This window comes from Schistocerca cancellata, chromosome 8 (assembly GCF_023864275.1).
Source record: "Schistocerca cancellata isolate TAMUIC-IGC-003103 chromosome 8, iqSchCanc2.1, whole genome shotgun sequence".
Classification (NCBI taxonomy): domain Eukaryota; kingdom Metazoa; phylum Arthropoda; class Insecta; order Orthoptera; family Acrididae; genus Schistocerca; species Schistocerca cancellata.
The window spans coordinates 123952462-123977283 of NC_064633.1; the positions used below are offsets into that span (position 1 = coordinate 123952462).

Consider the following 24822-nt stretch of genomic DNA (forward strand, 5'->3'; position numbering starts at 1 on the left):
CCTGTCATCTCGACTGCTAGTGATGCGAGGCCGTTGGGATCCAGCACGGCGTTCCGTATTACCCTCCTGAACCCACCGATTCCATATTCTGCTAACAGTCATTGGGTCTCGACCAACAGCAATGTCGCAATACGATAAACCGCAATAGCGATAGGCTACAATCCGACCTTTATCAAAGTCGGAAACGTGATGGTACGCATTTCTCCTCCTTACACGAAGCATCACAACAACGTTTCAGCAGGCAACGCCGGTCAACTGCTGTTTGTGTATGAGAAATCGTTTGGAAACTTTCCTCATGTCAGCACGTTGTAGGTGTCGCCACCGGCGCCACCCTTGTGTGAATGCTCTGAAAAGCTAATCATTTGCATATCACAGCATCTTCTTCATGTCGGTTAAATTTCACGTCTGTAGCACGTCATCTTCGTGGTGAAGCAATTTTAATGGCCAGTAGTGTATTTCCTGTGTCATCCACTGGTGCGTGTAAATACTGTTTACAAAAAGTGTTGCAAATATAGTTAGTAGTAGAGAAGTAATAAATTTAAACCTCATGCCTGATGCTGAAGTTTTACTGTATGAGCAGCGAAAACATAATAAGGGATAACCTCTCTTCTTTCCTTTATTTTGTGGTGTCAGAGAGAAAATGTTTTGGAAAGGAGTGAAATTATATGTAAAGTGTGTTGGAAGTCGCCAAGCACTCTCCTCCTCAAATACAGGAGCAATGCAATGTGTGTAAGTACGCTGCCTCAAGACATAAACGTAGTTCCTAACTTTAATGCTTGGCTTATTGTGTTAAATTTTTAACGTAAGATTATAACTGTTAATGAGTAATTATGACAGCGCAATCAAATTTTTGTTGGCCATTGAAACAGTTACATAAGCAACCTGCAACTGAGGACAGTGACTGTTTGGTATTATAGATGCTAAGGCAAATAATCTGTCTCGACAATATTGTGGCGCATATTCCTAACAACAATCGATAGGGGAATAGAACACTTAAAAAACACTTGTCCTATTTGTACTACTGTATGTGAAATATGGTGTAAGCAAATAGAAGTACACACATCAAAAAAGTTTTGCATCATCCCGGTTCCCAGAACTCCTGAAGAAGACGTTGACTGTGGATATTGTATCACAGACACAGTCCCTTTGTTCAGAGATGTCACTCAACCCTCCCAAAGATGTAAGCAACAATGCATGAGCAGCGCCTATTAGACGGAGGGGTCCGACAGCCGATCAGTTCCAGTCAGTCCACCAGGAAGGAGGTGCACGGCCCGTGTTGTCTGTAGCTCAACTATGCCTAGACGGTCAATACCGCGGTTCGATAGCGTCCGCATTGTTACTTTGTGCCAGGAAGGGCTCTCAACAAGGGAAGTGTCCAGGCGTCTCTGACTGAACCAAAGCGATGTTGTTCGGTCACGGGGGAGATACAGAGAGAGAGGAACTGTCGAGACATGCCTCGCTCAGGCCGCCCAAGGGCCACTATTGCAGTGGATGACTGCTACCTACGGATTATGGCTCAGAGGAACCCTGACAGCAACGCCACCATGTTGAATAATGCTTTTCGTGCAGCCGGAGGACGTCGTGTTACGACTCAAACTGTGCACAATAGGCTGCATGATGCGCAAATTCACTCTCGACGTCAATGGCGAGGTCCATCTTTGGAATCACGACACCATGCAGTGGAATAGAGATGGGCCCAACAACATGCCGAATGGACTGCTCAGGAATGGCATCACATTCTCTTCACCGATGAGTGTCGCATAGGCCTTCAACCAGAGAATCGTCGGAAACGTGTTTGGAGGAAACCCGGTCATGCTGAACGCCTTAGAGACACTGTCCAGCGAGAGCAGCAAGGTGGAGGGAGGTCCCTGCTGTTTTGGGCTGGCATTATGTGGGGCCGACGTACCCCGCTGGTGGTCATGGAAGCCGCCGTAACGGCATTACGATACGTGAATCCCATACTCCGACCGATAGTGCAACCATATCGGCGAGGCATTCGTCTTTATGGAGGACAAATCGCGCCCCCATCGTGCACATCTTGTGAATGACTTCCTTCAGGTTAACGACATCGCTCGACTATAGTGTCCAGCATGTTCTGCAGACGTGAACGCTATCGAACATGTCTGAGATAGACTGAAAAGGGCTGTTTATTGACGACGTGATCCACCAACCACTCTGAGGGATCTACGCCGAATCGCCGTTGAGGAGTGGGACAATCTGGACCAACAGTGCCTTGATGAACTTGTGGATAGTGTGCCATCACGAATACAGGCATGCATCAACGCAAGAGGACGTGCTACTGGGTGTTAGAAGTACCGGTGTGTACAGCAATCTGGACGACAACTTCTGAAGGTCTCGCTGTATTCTGGTACAACACGCAATGTGTGGTTTCCATGAGCAATAAAAAGGGTTTACATTGATCTCTATTCCAATTTTCTGTAAAGGTTCCAGAACTCTCGGAATCGAGGTGATGCAAAACTTTTTTTTTTTATGAGCAGGCCGATGTGGCCGAGCGTTTCTAGGCGCTTCAGTCTGGAACCGCGCGACCGCTACGGTCGCAGATTTGAATCCTGCCTCGGGCATGGATGTGTGTGATGTCCTTAAGTTAGTTAGGTTTAAGTAGTTCTAAGTTCTAGGGGACTTATGACCAAAGATGTTAAGTGAAGTGCGGCAGAACTCAAATGGCTCTGAGCACTATGGGACTCAACATCTTAGGTCATAAGTCCCCTAGAACTTAGAACTACTTAAACCTAACTAACCTAAGGACATCACACACACCCATGCCCGAGGCAGGATTCGAACCTGCGACCGTAGCAGTCCCGCGGTTCCGGACTGCAGCGCCAGAACCGCTAGACCACCGCGGCCGGCGCGGCAGAACTGCCAACACTGTTTTTAGAGGAGGCCGAAATGCACGCGTCAACTCACGAAGGCTTGCGTTAGGTCTGAAACAGGATACGTAATGAATGCTATAAAGAAAAGTACGTAGCTGCTGGAATACTTAACTTTAATCCATCATTTGTATACAGCATTCTTGATGATACAAGTGAGACTCTCTCTAGAAATGGTTAATGGCGCCTTGCTAGGTCGTAGCCATGGACTTAGCTGAAGGCTATTCTAACTATCTCTCGGCAAATGAGAGCGTAATTCTCAGTGAACCATGGCTAGCAACGTCGGCTATACAACTGGGGCGAGTGCTAGTACGTCTCTCAAGACCTGCCGTGTGGTGGCGCTCGGTCTGCGATCACTGACAGTGGCGACACGCGGGTCCGACATGTACTAATGGACCGCGGCCGATTTAAAGCTACCACCTAGCAAGTGTGGTGTCTGGCGGTGACAAGTCCCATAGTGCTCAGAGGTATTTGAACCATTTTTTTTTTATTCTTCAGACGTTCGAAAATATACACAGATTTATGTCAATGATCTAGTTCCGGAATTTTCAAAATACTGCACTATCGTGTGCACGGAGTCTTCGACATTCTCATTACTGTACATCCAGTATTGCTAACGGTTAATTCCTCTTACCTCCTCCCCCCCCGTCCCCACCACCATAAAAAGTAGACAGTACAGTACGAGGCCTGAGGTATGTGCTATATGGACAAATCGCCCCTGAATCGTGAGAGCCCTTGAGCGCTCACTGACAGGGAAACAGATTCGTAACGGTGACCTATTTTACAGTAGCCTCCGCGCCGCTGCGGGGAACGCGACCCGACCCGAAGAGCTTCCGAGCAGCCCTGCCGGCTGTGCACCTCAGTCCTACGCAAGCGCGGGCGTGCGCACGCACAGCAGAAGGAAGATGCGTGCGCACGCACACGCTACGCGCTTACGCACGGCGGCAGAGGCGGCAGGCCCCGCCCCTGCCGGCAGCCCGCCGCTCCGCGCCGGCCGTGCTGCCTCCGAGCCCAGCCTGGCCTAGCTAGCCTCTCTCCGCGGAGAGTATCGATCGATTGAACGGGGCTCGTCTGTGCCCGCACTGCCGCCGCGAGCCGTGAGAGCAGAGTCCAGTGCCGCCGGCCGGGCGCATCCGACGCGACGTAGCGTGTGCGGCCGCTCGCGGCCAGGCGCGCCCACACAGGTGAGCGCCACACAGACCTACACGTGTGCACAAGCCAGTGTGTGAAACTCACCCTGTCCACAACCAACACCGTCCTCCACTGCAAGCGCAGTGACCGTGTACAGTATGTGGCGAGTACTTTTTGATTTCTGATCTCATCGATACCAAAGTCACTGCGGCGTGGGAACGTTCAGGTCTCTGAGGCAGTTTACCATTTATTCCTGGCCTATGAACACGCAGGAAATCGAAACACGCAAATTTTGTTCGCTACGCATAGTTACTGGTACTCGAAAACCACTATGAAACAAGTTCCAGTTCTCGAACTTTATGTATTACCAGTGTTTCCGATAAGAGTGAGGAAGCGATCGTGTGGAGTGAATATTTCGAGGACTGTTATCTCTCCCGCATCGGCTACTGCAGTGGGATTTCATCCTAGCAAGGAGATGGTGCAACTTTGATAATACAATAGTACTTCCGCTTTCAATGTTAAAAAATCAGCACTAAGTACTTTAATCTCATCTTAGCAAATGCTGCTAGTGTCTCGCTAACACTGCAACAATATGCCAGGACGTCACTCGAGACTCTCTTCAAAGTGATGTTACTAAAGTGCATCAGTATTTTGATTAAATCTGTAATTGTGTGATAAGAAACACGGAAGAAGCTACAAAATCTTACCAGCTACCTCCTACCAGAACCGTCTACAATGCTATACCTGACACCCAGAGTGATTATTCGAAGAACGAGTAACTCTTAAGCCTCATGAATAATAGTCATAAGTTAGAATAACACTGACTACAGTCAAATGCAGCACATGACGACGTACGCTGTTATTAACATCAGAATCCGTTTTACGGTGGTCGTGGGAAGGAAGATAAGAGCCGCGTCACCGCGGAATACCTGTTTCTTGATTTCGTATTTTTCTGTTATTCCCCTCATTCTATTTCGAATAATTTACCTAGTCGAACGTGACTCCATCGGGAACGCCCTAAGTTAACGTGAGGTGTCAGTTTATTAGAAGAAAATAAGCTTACGCGGTATGTTCAGCGAATGAAATGTTTGAGAGCAGAAATTTTTGAAAAACGATGCTACGCGGGCTTCCCCTCCAGTTAATCACACAAATCACAACGATTAGTACTAAAGAGATACGCCCCATACAATACCACAATCAAATATCAATTTGCATCCGTTTCATTTTGATGATTACTACAGCATATGACTCAAAGGATGTAATTCTCACTGTTCCACACCTTTGTATGCGCCCGACTGACTAGCGCTGTACGCGAACGATGGACAAACGCCCCGAATTTATGGGACCGGAAGATATCTCTCCCTGACCAATTGTTTCGTATCTATCAACGCTTACGCAGTGTTTTGTGATCTGTGACAATCGGATGGCCTTAAACGCCGTCGCTTCCTTTCAGTAGAACTCTGTAGCAATTACGTAAAATTATAAATAAAATATTGAAACAAAACACAATGAGAAGAGTTGTCTTAGAATCATTAGAAATCCGTGTATATTATAGTACACAGTGGAACTACATAGGAAACAGAGAGCGCCGTATTATTTACAATCGGGTGATTTAAGACAGGGAAACTCAAGTAATTGATTCGTAATCACAATAAAGTGCTGTACATTAAGTACAAGAAATAGGAATATATTCTATCATTTTGAGACAGCAGCCCTCTGTATTGAACTACATAAATTAATGTAACCTGATTGAATTGACTATGAATACGGGTACCGGAAGTTTGCGAAATCTCCTTCCTCTGAGCACTAATCAAAATATCATCAAAAATGCGATGTCGACAACAGTCTACGTCTGCGAAATTTTATACTGTCGACCCCTAAGAGAAACCATAGCGGACAGAAGAGATCTAATCGTTATCGAGTAACTAATAATATTTTCATTCTAACAAGCAGAAGCGCCTGATTTAAAAATGTGACGATGGAAAAACAAATTCTTCCTCGAGGCACTCTTTGCTTCTGTTTTCTTTCTCTCCCGCGGGGAAGTAGGAGTTGTATGTTATTATGGAAGTTCCTCCTTATATAACTCGAAACTGTCTCTTCCAATGGAAAATTATGCTTTGTTTCAATGACATATATGTGCTATGGAATCACATTCTTTTCAACCTCCATCATATTTTTCTTAAAACTTTACATTAAACTTTACATTGTACAAAATAGTATTTTCCTCTTCATTTACTTTCCCACTACAAACAAGATTATATATATATATATATATATATATATATATATATATATATATATATATATATATATATTCCTGTGAAAGAATCAACAGATACTACAAAAAATTGCAAGGCTCTGAAGCAATTCTTAGAGCATATTCTGCACTTAAATATCTTTCAGCATGTACAATTCATAAAGAAAAGAAAAGTATTCTGTGCAAAAATTAGTTCTTTACTTAATTACAGGGTGACAAAAACTGATTAATATCTAGTTTACGGAGCACATAAATTGTATAGTCTCAACACATTCAGTAAAAACAAGCTACTGTCTTTATTATAAAAATATCAAGATACTTTTTAATGTGTTGTGCACCAAAAAGATATTTCAGATGACTTTGCATAGTATACATACATACATGTGAGCTACATTGTTTGCAAGTAATGTAAGCGTACTTCATAAAACTTGTGTCTTTGTCACCATATGAGACAGTTTTGTAAACAGTGGTTTGAGAAAAGTCATAGTCCTTGTTGTATCTGCAGAAGGAAACAGTTCCAGGTACTGAAGGAAAGGTAGGAAACTCAGAAGAGAGGGGTAAATGAAAGGGGGGGGGGGGCGGTGGGGCCGTGGGAGAATGGGTGGGTGGGGAGGAGTGGGGGGGGGGGGGGGGGGTAGCTGTGACTGACCCTACTGCTGGCTGTGGAGTTCACTTTCAGTTGCACCAGCTCTACAGGCACTCATGCTTGTCTCACCAGCACCATAGTCTAAATCTCTGTAGGTGAGTTACTACAGATGATATACATGCTCTCAATTTATATATTTTTGTTCTTTGAAGAACTACCAGTCAACATTATAATTTACCAAGGTAACTTAGAATTTGCACCTCTACATTCAATAAAACTTGCAACTTTGAATCACTTAAAAGATAGTTGGAAACTTGTGATCTCTTACTTGGTAAAAATTTTGCACCTCTCTCAGGTGTCTGTTATAACAGTATAGTATGAAGGATGGTAATCAAACTCTGTACTGGTACAGGGCTATGAATGCTGTACACAAATGGTAAGACACTTTATGAAACATATAATCTGCATCATACTGGATTATTTCAAAGTTTCTGCTACGGTCATTAGTCTATCATTTATTCTGACACAATTAATGTCCACAACATGTTAAATAAACTAATCTTAAATCATCTCTTTCCTTAGCACATCATTGTTCCTGTTGATTTATGTTCTCCTTTTGTAGATGTGCAAATTATTATTTTTTGCCACCTCTCATACTTTCCATGAGATGATACTGTTTCAGCCTTTGCTTCTTCAACCAAAACACTCAAACTATTGCTTCAGTTTTCTTCTAGCTGCCATTTATTATTAATCTTTTCATCCCCGAGAGGCTCAGTGGCTTAATGGGAGAATGTTAGATTACAAATCCAAAGGTTCAGAGTTCAGTGTATATAATTTTTTCTGTCTCTTATTACTTTTTTCACCTCTGGTAATTAATTTTCAATATGGAAAATACCAATTTGCACCACAGTTCAGAGTATGACTATACAGTATATCAAGCTGAGTAAGTCAGTTCAAATGTCAGAGGAAGGCAATTTCCTATCACCTCCAATAGGACTGTGCCGAGTAAAGCAGTGTGATGTTCAAACCAACCTTCTGCCTCTACTATGTTTATGCCCATCCTCCGAAAATCATTGTGAAGTGCATGAAAGAGGGTCCTTCCCCTCGTACCACTTAACAGTGTTTTTCCCATTTCATTCACAACTGCAGCATGGGAAGACTCAGAGCTTAAAAACCTCTGTGCATGCTGTAATTAGTCTAATCTTAACTCCACGATTCATACAGGAGTGATACTTAGGGAACTGAAGTAATACCTATACTCAACACTTAAAATTGATTCTTGAAACTTTGTATAATGATGTGTCAGTTTCTTTCTAACATAAATTGTGTTCTGTGTATCTCAATGCAAAGAAAATCCTTTGGAGGTGAAAACGGATTGTCAAGTATTGTCAGAGAGAAGTAACATAGCCAACATACCACCAAACAACATTTCATATCTCTGATGTAAAGGAATTCCTTACACGAATTGTCTGAATACTGTACTTGAATTCTGGCACTTGAAATCCTTGTTAGCATTCTAGGGAATAATGTGGAATAATATCCATTTTCATGTGAGTGTCCCATCTTATAGGCCACTCATAATATCCATGTACTTTCAAAAATCTGTATTACATAGTAGAAGCTGAAAAGCAATTGGGGAAATGGCAGGATTTATTTCTTTCGACTTTTTTACAAAGTATCAGCTCCCCTCTAATCAATATGAAGCCATTTGAAGTGCAAACACATTAAAGCTAATGACCAGCATTGTTTATATTGAAGCAAACTCTCATAAATGACAATTAATACTTGACATATAATAACAAATATAAAAATAGTGTAGTTACAATAGTAGTCACAGATAAGATAACCTCCTTTTCTCTCTCATTTAGTAGTCAGTCAGCACACAGGACCAGCTTGTAACATGGTGTTGTTTACATGTCACAGTACTTAAGTAAATGAACTTCAGTTCTTTGTTGATAGAAATGTAGTGTAGAAAGTATCCAATTGAATATTCCATTTTTCTTCTCTTTTTGTTTCAGACAGAAATGTCATTTGTAAATTCAACACAGAACATTTTTTATGATGCCTACAACTACTATCTGTGGACGCTTTCCTTATCTGGTAAGTAAATTATGGTACAACTCTCACAATTTCAATCATTTGAATTTACAAAATTTTCAGTTATGCATATTGCTCTTTTCACAATTATTACAAATGTCAGACAACATTCATTTACATCTGAAAATGTATTCATCACCATGCACGGGAATACAAGGAGTGAAGAATCATCTGCAGATGAAGGATGAGAGGTACATAAGCACAATTGAAAGCTCTGAAAAATCATGCTAGCTTTCACTCCTACAAACACACACACACACACACACACACACACACACACACACACTCTCTGCCCATTTCTGTGGCTGAGGTCACAAACACATGCTTATACAGTGGCACTCGAGCCAGAGGTAAGTGGGTTTGAATCCTAGTGCTGGAAAAAATTTTTGCTGCCATTATTTGGCCAGCAAGGGAATAAGAGATGGTAGCATAAAGTTCCTGATCACCAGAATTTGTGCCAGTGTCCTAGTTTAAATACCCAACCTCTCCACAGTTTCTCATGAAGTGAGGGCATGTGACACTGTTGATTGTGACCCACTCATCGGATAGGGGACCTTAAGCTCGGCAGCCCCCTTGGTGCTATTTGCGAGTAGTAGGCTATGTGCTGCCACCAGGTTTCACCCTCTTCCTTACCTCATTATCACATAGTACAAATATTACACTAATTACAATACACATACCCAAAACATGCACACAGTATTACAAATACTGTAATGGAGCATGTTGCAAATAAATAAAAGAAATACACACCAAGTCAGTCTGTGGGTGCACACATGTGTATGAACACACCTTTAAGTTGACGTGTCATCCACTCACAATTTAATAGTAGGTTAGCAGTTGTCAATTGTAAACTCTGATTGTTGATTACATATTTGTGTAAAAATTCATGAATAGTTTCACTACTGTCATAATTATTTCCAAGTAATGTGACATAGTAATGTGCGTGTTTGGAAAGGAACTTTAATCTGTATATTGAGATTTTTTTATGGAAATGGCTAGGTGTCATTTTGTAATAGGTTTCTTCACAATCAGATGATCAGTGAAGATTCAAATGATAATGAGCTCGTCCATCTTTATGATTAAAAAATTTTGCACTTCACTCTTATGACTTGGGTTGATTAACAATTTAATGGTCTTATAGGTGTATGATATCTAATGTCTTCCCATAACCAACATTAATTTTGATAAGGAATGAAAAGTAAGGAAAAGGAAAATTAGTGTTTAACTGATGATAAGGTCATTAGAGATACAGCCAAGTTTCAGAACGAGGACTGATATAAGCAGCATCTCTCAAAGGAACAAACCCAGTATTCACCTTCATGCTATTTGAGGAAATCAAGGAAAACCTAAATCAAAATGATGGGGGATCTGAACTGTCGTCTTCCTGAACAAGAGTCTAGTGTCTTACCAATGCACCATCTCAGTCAGTATATCTACATCTAGCATGACAACTCTGCAATTCACACTTAAGTGCCTGGTAGAGGGTTCTTTGAACCACCACCGGACTATTTGTCTACCATTCCATTTCTAACAGTGTATGGGAAAAATTAACACTTAGATCTTTCTGTACAAGCTCTGATTCCTCTTATTTTGTTATGATGATCATTAATCCCTATGTAGGCTGGAATCAATAACATATTTCCACAGTAAGAGGAGAAAGTTAGTGATTGAAATTTTGAGAGAAATTTGGTGATTGAAATTTTGTGAGAAGATCTCACCACAACAAAAAACACCTTTGCTTTAATTATTACCATCCCAGCTTGGTTACTATGTCCATGACACGAGGAGATGGTGTGTACGCCATGAGTTACTCAGACAACACCCAAGATGAGTTTTGATAGAACTCACATATCACTGAATTTGACAGCCGGAACATCAACTCGAATTCATAGCCCTGCTTCTCTCTCCACTGTAGTTATATTCTGGCCTTACATGATGGACAGTCTGCAAGACACCTCAGTTATTTTTCTCCTTCTACATGTAAACTGCTAGAGATTAAGCTGAGTGAGACATATTACATTTTCTCATACCTTGACATTCAGCTAAGTTCAGACACTTCCATGATCAAAATTACTGCTTTGTTCCTGCAAAGGATTGTTCATTCTAGTAATATTTTTGACAAATGTGGCTGTAGTAAGACCTGGATAATGATATGTTGCTAGGTTTTTTTTCCAAAGTTGTGATGTCTTTATGTATTTTATTTACAATAACATATATTTCTGTCACCAAAATTGCACAGATATTAATCACTAACAGAACTGAAAGCACTGTTTATAAGGAATCTGCGATCCAGAATTAATAACTATTATCTGTAGTATATCTAATCCCAAGTACAGTTTTATACAACACTCTGCCTGAATGGTGTCACTTCATCTATACTTGAGTGTCAACTGACTTTTTTTCAGAGTGCAGCCTAATATTCAATTAAAAACAGAGGTGCTTGTGATACCTAATTTTAGATATCCCTCCTTGCTATATTTTCTGTCAGAAGCTACTCTTTGCATGGCGCATCACATGCTCATACTCCTTCTAGAAGCTTTAACAACAGATAGTTTGTGTCATGCTCTTACAATTGCTAGGCCACCAGAATCTACCCTTATTCAGAGTTGCTAAAATAGCAGACTTCCAGATTCTCAGGACATGGAGATGACTGAATGATGTGTTAACATCAATGGCACTTGTTATGTATCTTACAGAATGTAATTACGCCCAGGTATTATGTACAATGACAGCCACCAGCTTGTGATCTTGTGGTTAGCATTTGCTAACTCTTGATCACGGGACCCCGGCTGGGCTGGTGATTTTCTCCGCTCAGGACTGGGGGTGTGTATGGGTTGTGCTTATCATCATTTCATCATCAATAATGCTTAACTTGCTGAAGTGATATCAAACAAAAAGACTTGCACTATGCAGCCAAATATCCCCAATGGGGTCTCCTGGCCACTAAAGCCATATACACAGTTCATTTTATGTAAAATGACAAATATAGTAAGAACACAGATATTATGTTGTATAGTATTTCTGCTAATGAAATTATGTGGTGCGCCCAACACTCTCAGATGGCAACAGCCAAGTACATTCTACACTGTCAATATCCTTTCTCCTTCTGGCCATTCCCTGTGGCCAAACAAAATACTCATTAGTCTTGTTTATTATTGTTCAGACCATATTCATTTCTTCCTATATTTCACAACTTTTTGATCTGTCCTAAATATTATTTTGTTTGTACATATGAGATACGTTACCTTAAGAGTTTGCAGCACATCCACACAAACAGTTAATATACTGCATAGCCACTTACTGTTTATGAGATACAATGAAAGATCAATCCTACTGAATTCCTCTGTAATGATGGCTGGTGAGCTTCCTTTCCTGTAGTCATAACAGTTGTTACATTTTATCACACAAGTATAGCAAATAACACATTGTACTGTTACTTCATTAATAAGTAAACAGAATTTAATGATGCATTATTTCAGACCACCGCACACGAGGATGGCCACTGGTCGACTCCCCCATTCCGACTATCATATACACTGCCTTGTATTTGCTCATTGTCTGGATTGGTCCACGTCTGATGAGGAATCGAAAGCCTTTTAACCTACGATGGGCACTTGTGCCTTACAATCTAGCCATGGCTGCATTGAATTTCTACATTGCTTTTGAGGTAAGATTCAGCTTTCCTAGATACTAAACTGTGAGGCTGTGTGTGTGAATAGGTATGTGCTCACTACAAAAAGCGCAGGATCTCAAAAGCTGGTGTTAACTGTTTTCTATTATGTGTCTCTGTGCACCACACACCAGACCTCTACAAGTAAGTGGTTGCCTTTCCCTTATTTTATCTTTTTCTCTACCCTGGAGTTTCCATTATTGTTATTTAAAAAACATTTTGTAATGAAAGCAATGAATCACATGCTAAATTCATGTTGCCATAAAATTTTAGACATTATGATCTGTGAGAAAGTTAAACATTATGATCTGTGAGAAAGTTAGTGTTCCTTTAATGTTGGATATAAACTATAAAACACAAGAAGTCAAAAAGAAATTATTGATCAGATAGATATAAATGTAAATGTCCAAGAGCCAACAGATCTGAAAATTTTACCTATTGCGCTGGACATTCATGCACTGCACACTTTTGAGGACAAACCCAACTTTTCAGTCAATAGAAGAAAACAACATCACAGATTACCTGAATTCAAAGGTCACATTTTTAATATATGTGACAAATATTTTAAGTGAAATTAAATTGGGGAACACCTGTCTACCATTAATCTGAAGCCCAACTGACCATCCAAATTTCTACTGTATATTTCCTTCTTTAAGTGTAGTTTAGAAGATAATTACAGAAATTCATGCAAAAGGTCTTATACAATGGGAATAACTGGTACCCACTTGAAATTGCAACTGAAGGTTGTTAAAAAAGTCTGACTTAGACATTGTCCAAAATTTTAAATATTGTTTCAAAAATTTAAACACATCAGAATTTAATGACTATAGGATAGTAAATATTGGACAATAAACTCATTTCTCATGCTCTTGTCTGTTATTGTCTAACTTTTAAGCAGAAAAGATTTGAAAGAAATTCTGGTAATCTATTTCCTCAGATTTCTAATCTTAAACATAATATTGATATGACATTCACCTGCATGTACTTTTGTTTTGTAACATGCCTTCACAGTCTTTATGAATAATACTCCATTTTATCATTACAGCTCCTGTTAGCATCAATAAAACTTAGATACAATTATTTCTGCCAACCAATTACAAGACTGAGGAGTCCAGAAGAACTGAGGGTGAGTTTCATGATGAACTACAACTTATATTCTTAGGTTGTCCTTCAGTCAACTGAAAATGTATAAGCAGCTAGCATTCTTGAATGAAATTCTCACTCTACAGTGGAGTGTGCGCTTCGCAGGAGAGCTTCTGTGAAGTTTGGAAGGTAGGAGATGAGGTACTGGCAGGATTGAAGCTGTGAGGACGGGGCGTGAGTTGTGCTTGGGTAGCTCAATTGGTAGAGCACTCGCCCGCAAAAGGCAAAGGTCCTGAGTTCGAGTCTTGATCTGGCACACAGTTTTAATCTGCCAGGAAGTTTCAGCTAACATTCTTATTTTAACTGTGTAATGGACCTGAACTATATATCAGGCCATTGTCATTCTTACCAGCTGAGACATCTAGTTCCATTCAGGAAACCAGTTTTAGCCAGTCAAAAAGTTTCTTAACAGTGTATGCTCCAGTGCAGAGTGAAAGATTGATTCCTATAATGCTGTGATATCTTTGTCTTCAAATGACTAGATAGTTTGTCTGTCTCTAGAAGAAAAGGCATTTAGCACTTCATGTACACCTCCTTCAGTTAGTAATTCATCCATCATGTTCCATGGGTCCATCAAGAGGGAGAACCTTCTGGGATGTAAAAGATACCAAGTTTCATATTAACAAAAGGCAAGCAAATCATAGACATTTAATCCATGTATTGTGTTAGCAACAGGTCTTAACTTTTCCTGTACTGCTTAACACTGTTTATGCGTATTCCAGCTAAATTTAATCTCGTAAATTAGAAAGAAATCTGCTACACTGAAAGATGTTGCCTATATCTTATTGACAGCTTACAGAACTTGTCAATCCTTGAACCTAATTGTGCAGATAACAAGTAGCAGTAGCTCATGATGTATGTTAGATGGGAAGTTGTTGAATACTTCTGTACCAGAGTACATCACTCTACTCGAAACCCTAGACAAGGAGGCAAACATGAAAATTATTTTTGTGTCTTATATTGTGGTTATGTAGATCACAGTTCAGCTAAAACTGATTTTTCAAGCAACAGTTCATTTTACTCATGCTGCTTGTTCCTACCTTAATCAGATTTTATTTTGAAGTATCATTATAACAAATGATATGGATAAAGTAATCACTTTTTATTCAGGACTGGTATAGGGAGGTAGTCTTAACCTCCTCAATATGGAAACCTAGTCATCTATTACATTATTAAGATGACTATATGTCTGGCTGGGTTGAATAGAGTTTAATGTGGCACTGCCATGAATAAATCAAAACTTGCTCATTTTGAATGATTACCAGTGTTGCAAATATCCCATTGCTCAAATATATAGTCTTAATCATCAAACCTACAAAAACGTTCTTTAAATTGTGTTATTCACTTTTAAGCACATGTCATGACATAGTTTGGGCTTATAACTCTTGACTAAAATTTCCCAAATCATATTTGAAAATATAAAACTACTGCTTTTTATTTTTTATGCCATGTCAAGAAATCTCACTACACCAGTTGCCAGCAGCATAGACACAAAGATCACACAAAGGACTTCCAGCGATGTAGCTCTAAAAGCACCTGATATCTGTAGAAGCACACTCTCCTACCTGCATCTCATTGTAGTTCTGTTTGTTGGCAGCGAAGTTTATGTGCCCATTTGCTTGCCACAAAGCATGTAATGGATCATTGACTGCACAGTAGTATATTCTCACATGTATTAGTGGGAGTCTATAATCTGTATTTTTTATTCTTCCCAGTTTAGCCTTCCCTGCTGTAGTTTGTATGTGGGTCTTGAAAGAGAGTCCTTCTTCAATCATAATTCTCGGTTATCTAGTCATCTGTTTTCACCCTGTGCTTCTGTTTGCAAGTTTCATCAATAGACTTTTTAATGAGCCGACCTCTAAATAGGAGGCAAAGTATTTTGTTTGAGGCAATCATTTGTTTATTTTGTGTACAGTAGTTATTCACATGTTGCAGTATACCACTGGCTTTTTTCCCTTGAGTTGTGCTCAAGAGTCTGCTGAAAATGTTACCAACAGGTTGTTGGTATATGCTAAGATTCCACTGATGCAGTTATGGCTCTCCATGAGATGTAAAAGGGTTTGTATTGCTAGATCCCGGCAGATGGGCTGCCCACAGGTCAGTTCTCGTGGGCATCCAGTAGTTAGTCTTTTGACCACTTTCTGGTTGCCTGCTCACCACCCAGCAACCCAACAGGCTGTGGCACAGGGTGGCCAGACTCACGGCTTCCTAAGGTGCATAAACATCAAAGGCTCCTGGAGGTTGTCAAAGGTGCCTGTGATGTCGATCATTATGGCTGTTACATATTTCTGATCTCTGTTTTCTATTTTACAGAGTGCTTGGTTTAACACTTCATCAATTGACTTGTTTTTTTTTTTTTTCTTTTTTCTTTTTTTTTTTTTTCTGAAGTCAATATTGGTGTGAGATAAGTCCCGTTAGCTCCCTGTGTAACATAATCTGTCACACCAAAGGTGTTCTTGGACCTTTGCAAGTGAGTTCAGAAGCAAATTGACCAGTATGATTTTGTATTGGTTAGGTCTTTATCTGTGCCCTTCTTAATAACTACAGTGTTTTCTATTTTCTGCACTGTTGCTACTCTCCCCATTCACTGAGTCTTGTTCAGGTTCCCCATTAGGAATGAGACAATGAGTAGTGCAATGTGTTGTAGGACTTCCACATGGACACCATCAGGTCCACGGGCTTTTTTTCCCCTTATTCTTGTTATCGCTTACACAACCTCCTCTTGTGGAAAGGACAAGTGCATCTTCTGTTCTGTTGTTACATTCTGGTGCTGCTCACAGGTTAATGTGAATCTGTAGATCTGATCCTCAGTTTTTACAGTCCTCTCCACCTGTGCCCTCATGTGCCATTATTTTGTCTCAGTGTTGACAAGATCAGAGGGATTATGATTGTTTCCATTAAAATTTTGTAAGCTAATCCTTAAATGTATTCTTGTAATTGTTTTTGTGTAAAGTTGTCCCAATGATGTTCTTTTGTCTGGAAAATGGCAGTTCTGTATCTATTCTTCATCTCTCTATATCTGTAGTCCTACTAGTATTTTGTCACTGTTTGTTTATTTGTAGTATTTTCTAATTTTATCTTGTCCCCCCCCCCCCCCCTCCTTAGCTTTGTGAGCTCACGTAAATATGGGACTGAGCTCATGTAACTATGGGATTTTTTAATATTGTTTTGGTTTATTGTTTGTGTATGGTATTGCTGATTTTTGTGCCATCTCTATCAGTTCAGTCGATGCAAGGATTTTGTAATCCACATTTCGTATTATGTTTTGTAGAGGACAAACAGGTATTATTGACAGTGTAAAAATCTCTCTGCAACATTGTGGATCTGGGTTTTTATTGTAATCACATTAAGATCACTTTGTGTGCAGCTTTTGAAAATGGTCCAGTCTCCTGTTTGTGTCAGGGCTTTATTATTTATGACAGAGATATCTGTGTTACTTTGAAGTCCTGGGTCTCCTTAAAAGGTATGTGGCTACTCATCCCTGTTAATAATGTGTAAACTCTGTTTGTGTAGTGTGTCATTTACTCTTCTAACTGTATCATCAGTAGTGTTGGAGTGCCATAACACCAATTTACTACAGGCTTTTGTGTCTTGTGTATTGTAGAGTGCTCCTAATGCAATGTACATTTGGTTCAGTATTATCAGAGTACTGTGCATAGAGAGAGATGCAGTGACTCAGTTTGTATGTACCCATGAGATATCTGTTTTTATTGTGTGCTTGGCATGGTGGCAACCTATTTTGGCTTCCACAGTTTATTTATTTAGTACTATTATGGCAGGCATTGGCATTTGGTCATCGTTAATTGTTACTATTTATGGAAGAATGCATCTGAGTTGACCATCTTTGGAGTATTGTTCTTGGAACAAAATTATGTCCACACTGAGTTCTGTCACAACTTCAATTCTGCACTTACTAGCTTACTTATTACAGCATTATGCTGCATTATTTTATCAAGGGCATTTTGTTAAGACAGAGCTGCACAGCATTATGTTGGTGTGACTGATCAAAATTCTTCTGCAATATATTTTTGTACAAGATTCCTTAGATATTTTGTCAAGCTTTAGTTGACAGGCCAACACATATGCACATTCATCATTGGGCCACTTAGTTCTCATGCTTCTGTTGGTAGTTTTATTTCTCATAGTAACATTCTTTCTGTTTGTGTGATTGTAAGATAATAGATTTTGTCACCTTGTGGATGTGCTAGTTGAACTACTGGCCTCTGGACAAGCAGTAATTATCATTTTGCTGTAAATAGTGAACTTGTGCTTGCCATAGGCCATGACTAGCTCCAGACAAAGACAACCTAAGTTTTGTTACACAGAGAGTCCTGAATGAAGTAGTAGCCCCTTATTCATTTGGAAAATAACATTCTTCCTCAATGCTGAATTGATTGAGAATTTATCTAATTTAAGAACATTTTTCATGTCACAAACCATATAAACAGTCATTAGTTTGTTTGTATATGAGCAATGCTGTCTGCACTTCTTCTCAAAGTGAAAAATTCCCAATGTTTCTGTTTGCCAAATAATGTACAGGAAGCATTCTGTATGACCAGCCCTGGACACCATGCAACAAGCAACAATTACAAGAGAATTGAACTGCCTGCAAATGGCTATATGGCAATCCTCTATTTGTTTGACTGATTAGTGGCTCAAAAGGAAGCTAGCGGAGTTGATGCGACATAAATGTGCCTCAAAGATACCAAGACAGCTTTTGTTGAAGTGCTGTAAATGCCATGGGCATTATATCACTCTCATAACAGATGTTCTACAATACTGGTAACAACTCCTGTCCTACTGATAAAAGAAAGAAGTGTTAATGTTTGTCACGTGCCTTGTGAGCCTGTGACTGAGTGAGGTGGAACAGCGGTAAGACTATGAACTTGTATTTTGAAGGACAGCAATTAAAATCCCCATAAAGTCATGTAAATGTAGGTTTTTGGTGATCTCTCCAAAATTTCTTGAGGTGAATGCTGAAATGGTTACTTTGAAAGGGCCCAACTGATTTCCTTCACCAATCCAAGCTCATACTGTGTCTCTAATGACATTGTCGATGTGACATTAAACCCTAATATTCCTTCCTGTTTGTGAGCTTGAAAGTTAAAAGCCCTGCATGGTGTCTTAAGAGTCAAATACAGAATTGACAGTGTAGTACACTAAAAGAGTTGCTAGCAAACTGTCATTTCACTGTTATAACAGTGGCATGTGTTGCTGCTGAACTATCAGCAGTAGCATTATCCATTGTTGCTATTGTTACTGGACCAGTGCTGTATTATCATTTACTCTGTTGCTGCTGAAGCTGCTTTTGTTTCTGTTATTATTGTTGTTGTATTTACCATTAATCATACTGCTGTTGTTATAAAACTTTCAGCAGTTCTGTAGTGGCTGAATCTTCCCTGTACATAAAACAGTTTCAGACTTACCATGTCATATCCCAAAAATGATTGAATTAATTGAAAAGATTCTTTTTCCATTTATTATCAAAGTATCCCACTCAGCAATAAATGTTTCTAATAAGCTTTGTATGGCTCTGATTTTGCTAAGTGTAAACTTTGAAGAAGTAGACTGGCAAACCACCATTTCACCTGTCCTGGCTAATACCTATCCCTTTGTTTTCCTCATGGAATATTTCTTGAATTTCATGCAAGTATTTCTGTTTAAGAGGTGTAAGCTCACATTTTGTAAGTGTAAATCCAAGCAGTATTGCAGTTTTCATTTCTTCTGAACAGTCTGCTACATGGCTCATTGAAGCATCAGTGTCCATTGGTGCCAAATCAGGAGGTTAGCAAGTTCCTTATCAAGGATTATGTCTGTTTTTATAATTTACTTATTCAGTTAGTCTTGCTTGGATGGGTAGGATGTGTGCATGCTGTGTGCAGATGCAGAAGGAGCTGGCCACAGTTCACGAACAGTTGAATGCTTATTCTGGCCCAAGATGCTGGAGTTGGCGGCCATGTGTGTGTGTGTGTGTGTGTGTGTGTGTGTGTGTGTGTGTGTGTGTGTGTGTGTGCCAAAATATACATGTGAGTGTCTTTTAATCATGCCTGTCTGCAATTAGATGTGTCTTCTTTACAGTAAGTAGCAATTTATCTTTTCCTACATTGTTGATAGACCTACCTGGAGTTTCCATTGTTTGATTCTGGCTATGGTCAGTCACCTTCAAGCTGCTGCCTCAGGGTGTAGTGGTGGCAGAGAATCTGGCATGTTGCATGGGACACCTAAGGTCTCAGTTATTTTGCCCATGGGCTCTGCTACTGAGACACCTCCTAGTGTATGCAACGTGGTGGATCCACCCTCACAGCAGAATGAGTGATGGGTAGTAGTAATACATTTGCGTAGCTCATGGCGGAGGACCAATGTGGATACTGGCTGTCTGGCCTTGCCCACTGCCCCTGTCAGTGAACAGGTGGCCACTCCTTCAGCAGGGTCTGAGTAGGCACAAGAGGGGGGGGGGGGGGGGGGGGAGGTTTACTAGTTATCGAGAGCTTCAACATTAGGCGCATCATGGAGCACCTTAGGCAGCTATCATTCAGGACTGGAAAGAAGCCCAATGTGCACTTGGTATGTCTGCCACAGGACCTCATCCGAGATGTGGAGGTGGCCTAAGCTGCAGCTGTCTAGTGTGTAGGATGCAGTCGTCTGCAAGTTGTGGCTCACATTGTCACCAATGATGCCTGTTGTATGGCTTCTGAGGCCGTCCTCAGTTCATACAGGCAGTTGGCAGAAGTAGTGAAGGCTCTTGGCCTCATACATGGAATAAAAGCAGACTTCACAATCTGCAGAGTTGTTTCCAGAGTTGATTAGGGTCCTTTAGTTTGCAGCCAAGTGAAGGATCTCAACTCAAGGATTCATTGACTCTGTGACAGTCTTGGCTGCAGACTTCTAGAACTGCATTATTGATTGGGGATTTGTAGGACACTCTTTGATAAGACAGGGGTGCATTACACAAAAAAAGCAGTTATTTGGGTAACAGAATACTTGTGGAGTGCTCGTGAGGGTTTTTTAGGCTAGGTGGTAGTTTGAGTTTCTCTGATGAACATTCACCAGTTGATAGGCAGAGTAAAGATAGTTTGTCAAAATTTTATCAGTAAATTGTCGAAGTATTCATAACAAAGTTCCCGAATTTAGTGACCTCTAGGAAAGTTCTCATGCTCAGATTATGGTTGGGACCAAGAGCTAGCTGAAACCTGAAGAGGAAAGCTCTGAGATATTTAGTGAGTAAAGGAACGTGTATCAGAAAGACAGATCAGAGGCCATAGGAGGGAAATGTTCAGTGCAGTTGACAAAAATATTGCGTCAATTAAGGTCAAAGTTGAGTGTAACGGCGAATTTGAAGAAAAGTGGTACAGTTTGGAAAAGTCAACCAGAATCCCAGGTCAGAGTAGACTTACCAGATGGGATGAGAAGGAAAGACTGATTGTTGGGGACTGCACTGGATGAGATTTTAAAACCTGAGAGTTTAAAGGTGGAAGACCTTCCATTTTCCGAACTGTACCCCTATTCCTAAACTTCTCCAGTCCTTTTCCTTCATCCCTCTTCCCCATGAACTCTTCTGCTGGAAGAAGGAGCCATTGGCTCAGAAGGATGTGTGTGTGTGTGTGTGTGTGTGTGTGTGTGTGTGTGTGTGTGTGTGTGTGTTTTCTCCTACTGCCAATTGGTTAACTGTCCAATTACGTTGAGTATAGACTCAGATGTCTATGATTGATTCATTGCAGATGGTAGTTTGGCAGCCCACAGGCAATGGAAATATCTTAAATCTTGTAGCTACAAATAGGCCAGATGTCGTCGATAACATCAGTATAGAAACAGGGATTAGCGATCATGATGTAATTACAGCAACTATGACTACAAAAACTGATAAATTAGTTAAGCAGGCTAGGAGAGTGTTTCTGCTAGAACAGATAAGTAGTTATTAGCATCTCACTTAGACAGTGAATTGACATCACTTAGTTCCAATAACATGAATGTAGAGAAATTATGGGTAAAGTTTAAGCGGATAGTAAATCATGCCCTGGAAAATTATGTGCCTATTAAGAGGATTAAGGATGAGAAAGACCCATCATGATTTAATAACAAGATTCAGAAAATGCTGAGGAAGCAGAGGCTGTTGCACTCTTGGTTCAAAAGAGAATGTGGAAATGATGACAAGCAAAGGTTAATAGAGATTTGTGCATCTGTGAAAAGATCTATGCATAAAACATACAACTACTACCACTGTCAAACCTCAACAAAAGGTCTGGCCGAGAACTCAAGAAAATTCTGGTCTTATGTAAAATCGCTAAGTGGGTCTAAAGCTTCCATCCACTCACTTGTTGACCAGTCTAGTGTGGCAGTTGCAGATAGCAAAACAAAAACATAAGTTTTAAATTTCATGTTCAAGAAATTATTCATACAGTAGAATTGAACAAACATACCATTATTTGACCATCAAACAGACTCTTGTATGGATGACGCAGTAATAATCATCACTGACGTAGAGAAACAAACTGAGAGAGTTGAAAACGTATAACTCACCTTGTCAAAATGGAATCCCAATTCAGCTTTTCAAAGTGTACTCTATGGATTTGGCTCTTGACCTAGTTTGCATGTATCATGAAGCTATCACCCAGCACAACATCCCAAGCAACTGGAAAAAGTACAGGTGACTCCTATATATAAGAAGGGCTAAAGAACGGACCCACAATACTATAGGCCAATATCCCTGCTGCAGAATCCTTGAATGTATTCTTAGTTTGAATACAATAAATTTTCTTGGGACCAAGAACTGTATGTCTGCAAACCGGCATGGTTTTAGAAAGCATCAGTTGCGCTAAACTCAGTTTGCCCTTTTCTCACATTATATACTGCAAACTAGGGATAAAGGGCAACAGGCAGAGTCCATATTTCTAGACTTCTGGAAAGCATTTGACACAGTGCCTCAATGCAGGCTAATAAAGAAGGTATGGGCATATGGAATATGTGGTGTCACTGCCAGACACCACACTTGCTAGGTGGTAGCCTTTAAATAGGCCGCGGTCCGTTAGTATACGTCAGACCCGCGTGTTGCCACTATCAGTGATTGCAGACCGAGCACCGCCACACGGCAGGTCTAGTCTAGAGAGACTCCCTACACTCGCCCAGTTGTACAGCCGACTTTGTTACCGATGGCTCACTGTCTACATACGCTCTCATTTGCAGAGACGACAGTTTAGCATAGCCTTCAGCTACGTCATTTGCTACGACCTAGCAAGGCGCCATATTCAGTTACTATAATGCCTATCTTCAAGAATGTATTCTGAACACATAATATTGTGAATCATGTACCGTCAAGAGCAATGTTCATCATTAATGGATTAAAGTTAAGTATCAAACTAATTACGTCCGCTTTCTGAGTTCTCATTCCTTGTCATGTTCTAGACCTCACGTCAGTATAGTTCTTTCCTCCTCACACTGGCCTGCTTGAGCTAAAATGTGTGCATTTCAGCCTCCACTCATAACCCGATGTTGGCTCTTCTGCTAACACAAAAGAATAGGTTCACAGATATGTGAATGGCTCAAAGAATTCTTAAGCAACAGAACCCAGTTGTCCTTGGCTGTGAGTGTTCACCAGAGACAAGGGTACCATCAGGAGTGTCCCGAGGAAGTGTGACAGATCTGCCATTATTCTCTATGTACATAAATGATTTGGCAGACATGGTGGGCAGCAATATGTGGTTGTTTGCTGATGATGCTATGGTGTATGGTAAGGTGCCAAAGTTGAGCAACTGTAGGAGGATACAAGATGGCTTAGACAAAATTTCTAATCAGTGTGATCAATGGCAGCTATCTCTGAATATATAAAAACGCAATTTACATGTGAATGAGTAGGGAAAACGAACCTGTAATGTTCAGATACAGCATTAGTAGTCCTGCTTGACACTGTCGTGTTGTTTAAATATTTGGGTGTAACATTGCAAAGCAATATGAAATGGAACAAACATGTGAGAATTGCGGTAGGTAAGAGAATTGTGGCAGGTAAGGTGAATGGTCAGCTTCAGTTTACTGGAATAATTCTAGGACAGCGTAATACATCTGTAAAGGAGAGCACATATAGGACACTAGTGCAACCTGTCCTTGAGTACTGCTCAAGTGTTTGGGATCCATTCCAGCTTGGATTAAAGGAAGACCCTGAAGCAATTTAGAGGCAGACTGCTATATTTGTTACTGGTAGGTTCAAATAAGACACAAGTATTACAGAGATGCTTCGGGAACTCAGATGGGGATCTCTGGGGAGAATGCAACATTCTTTTTGAGGGGCACTATTGAGAAAATTTAGAGAACTGGCATTTGAAGGTAACTGCAGAATAATTCTACTGCCTCCAACATATGTTGTGTGTAAGGACCATAAAGATAAGTTACAAGAAATTAGGGTTCATATGGAGGCATATAGACAGTCGTTTTGCCCTTGTTCTATTTCAGTAGACCAGGAAAGGAAATGACTAGTAGTGGTATAGGGTACCCTCCACCATGCACCATATGATTGGTATAGGGTACCCTCCACCATGCACCATATGATTGGTATAGGGTACCCTCCACCATGCACCATATGATTGGTATAGGGTACCCTCCACCATGCACCATATGATTGGTATAGGGTACCCTCCACCATGCACCATATGATTGATTGCACAGTATCTATGTATAAGTATATCATTTCACCATTATGACAGTGGCAGTTGTTGTTGAAGAAGCAGCAGCTGTAGCAGGATTCATTGTTACTATACCTGTGCAGTATTATCTGTTACTCTGATGCTGCTGAAGCTGCAGCTGTTTTTGCTGCTATTGTTGTATTTGCTGTCAGTGTTACTGCTGTTGTTGTTATAAGACTTTCAGCAGTTCCACAATGGCTGAATCTTTCCTGATAGAAAACAGTTTCAAATTTATCACATCATATTTCAAAAACCATGGATTCATTGAAATGCATTTTTTCCATTTATTACCAAAGTATCCCACTCAGCAATAAATGTTTGTAATAAGTTTTGTATCACACTGCATTTGTTAAGTATAAACATTGAAAAAGACCTTTGCT

At 40.3% G+C, this 24822-nt stretch overlaps 1 protein-coding gene across 6 annotated transcripts in view; it reads left to right on the forward strand.

Moving 5' to 3' along the window:
* Positions 1–3893: 3893 nt before the first annotated feature.
* LOC126094489 (elongation of very long chain fatty acids protein 4-like) overlaps positions 3894–24822 on the forward strand; it is a 45122-nt gene continuing 24193 nt past the window's right edge. Inside the window, exons 1-4 of one of the 6 annotated variants that reach the window (XM_049908896.1) lie at positions 3894–4072; positions 8885–8962; positions 12439–12626; positions 13675–13755. In XM_049908896.1, coding sequence (XP_049764853.1) covers positions 8887–8962; positions 12439–12626; positions 13675–13755 — 345 coding nt within the window. In that variant the 5' untranslated portion in view covers positions 3894–4072; positions 8885–8886. The other 5 variants (XM_049908893.1, XM_049908894.1, XM_049908897.1 and 2 more) reach the window with 5 other exon arrangements.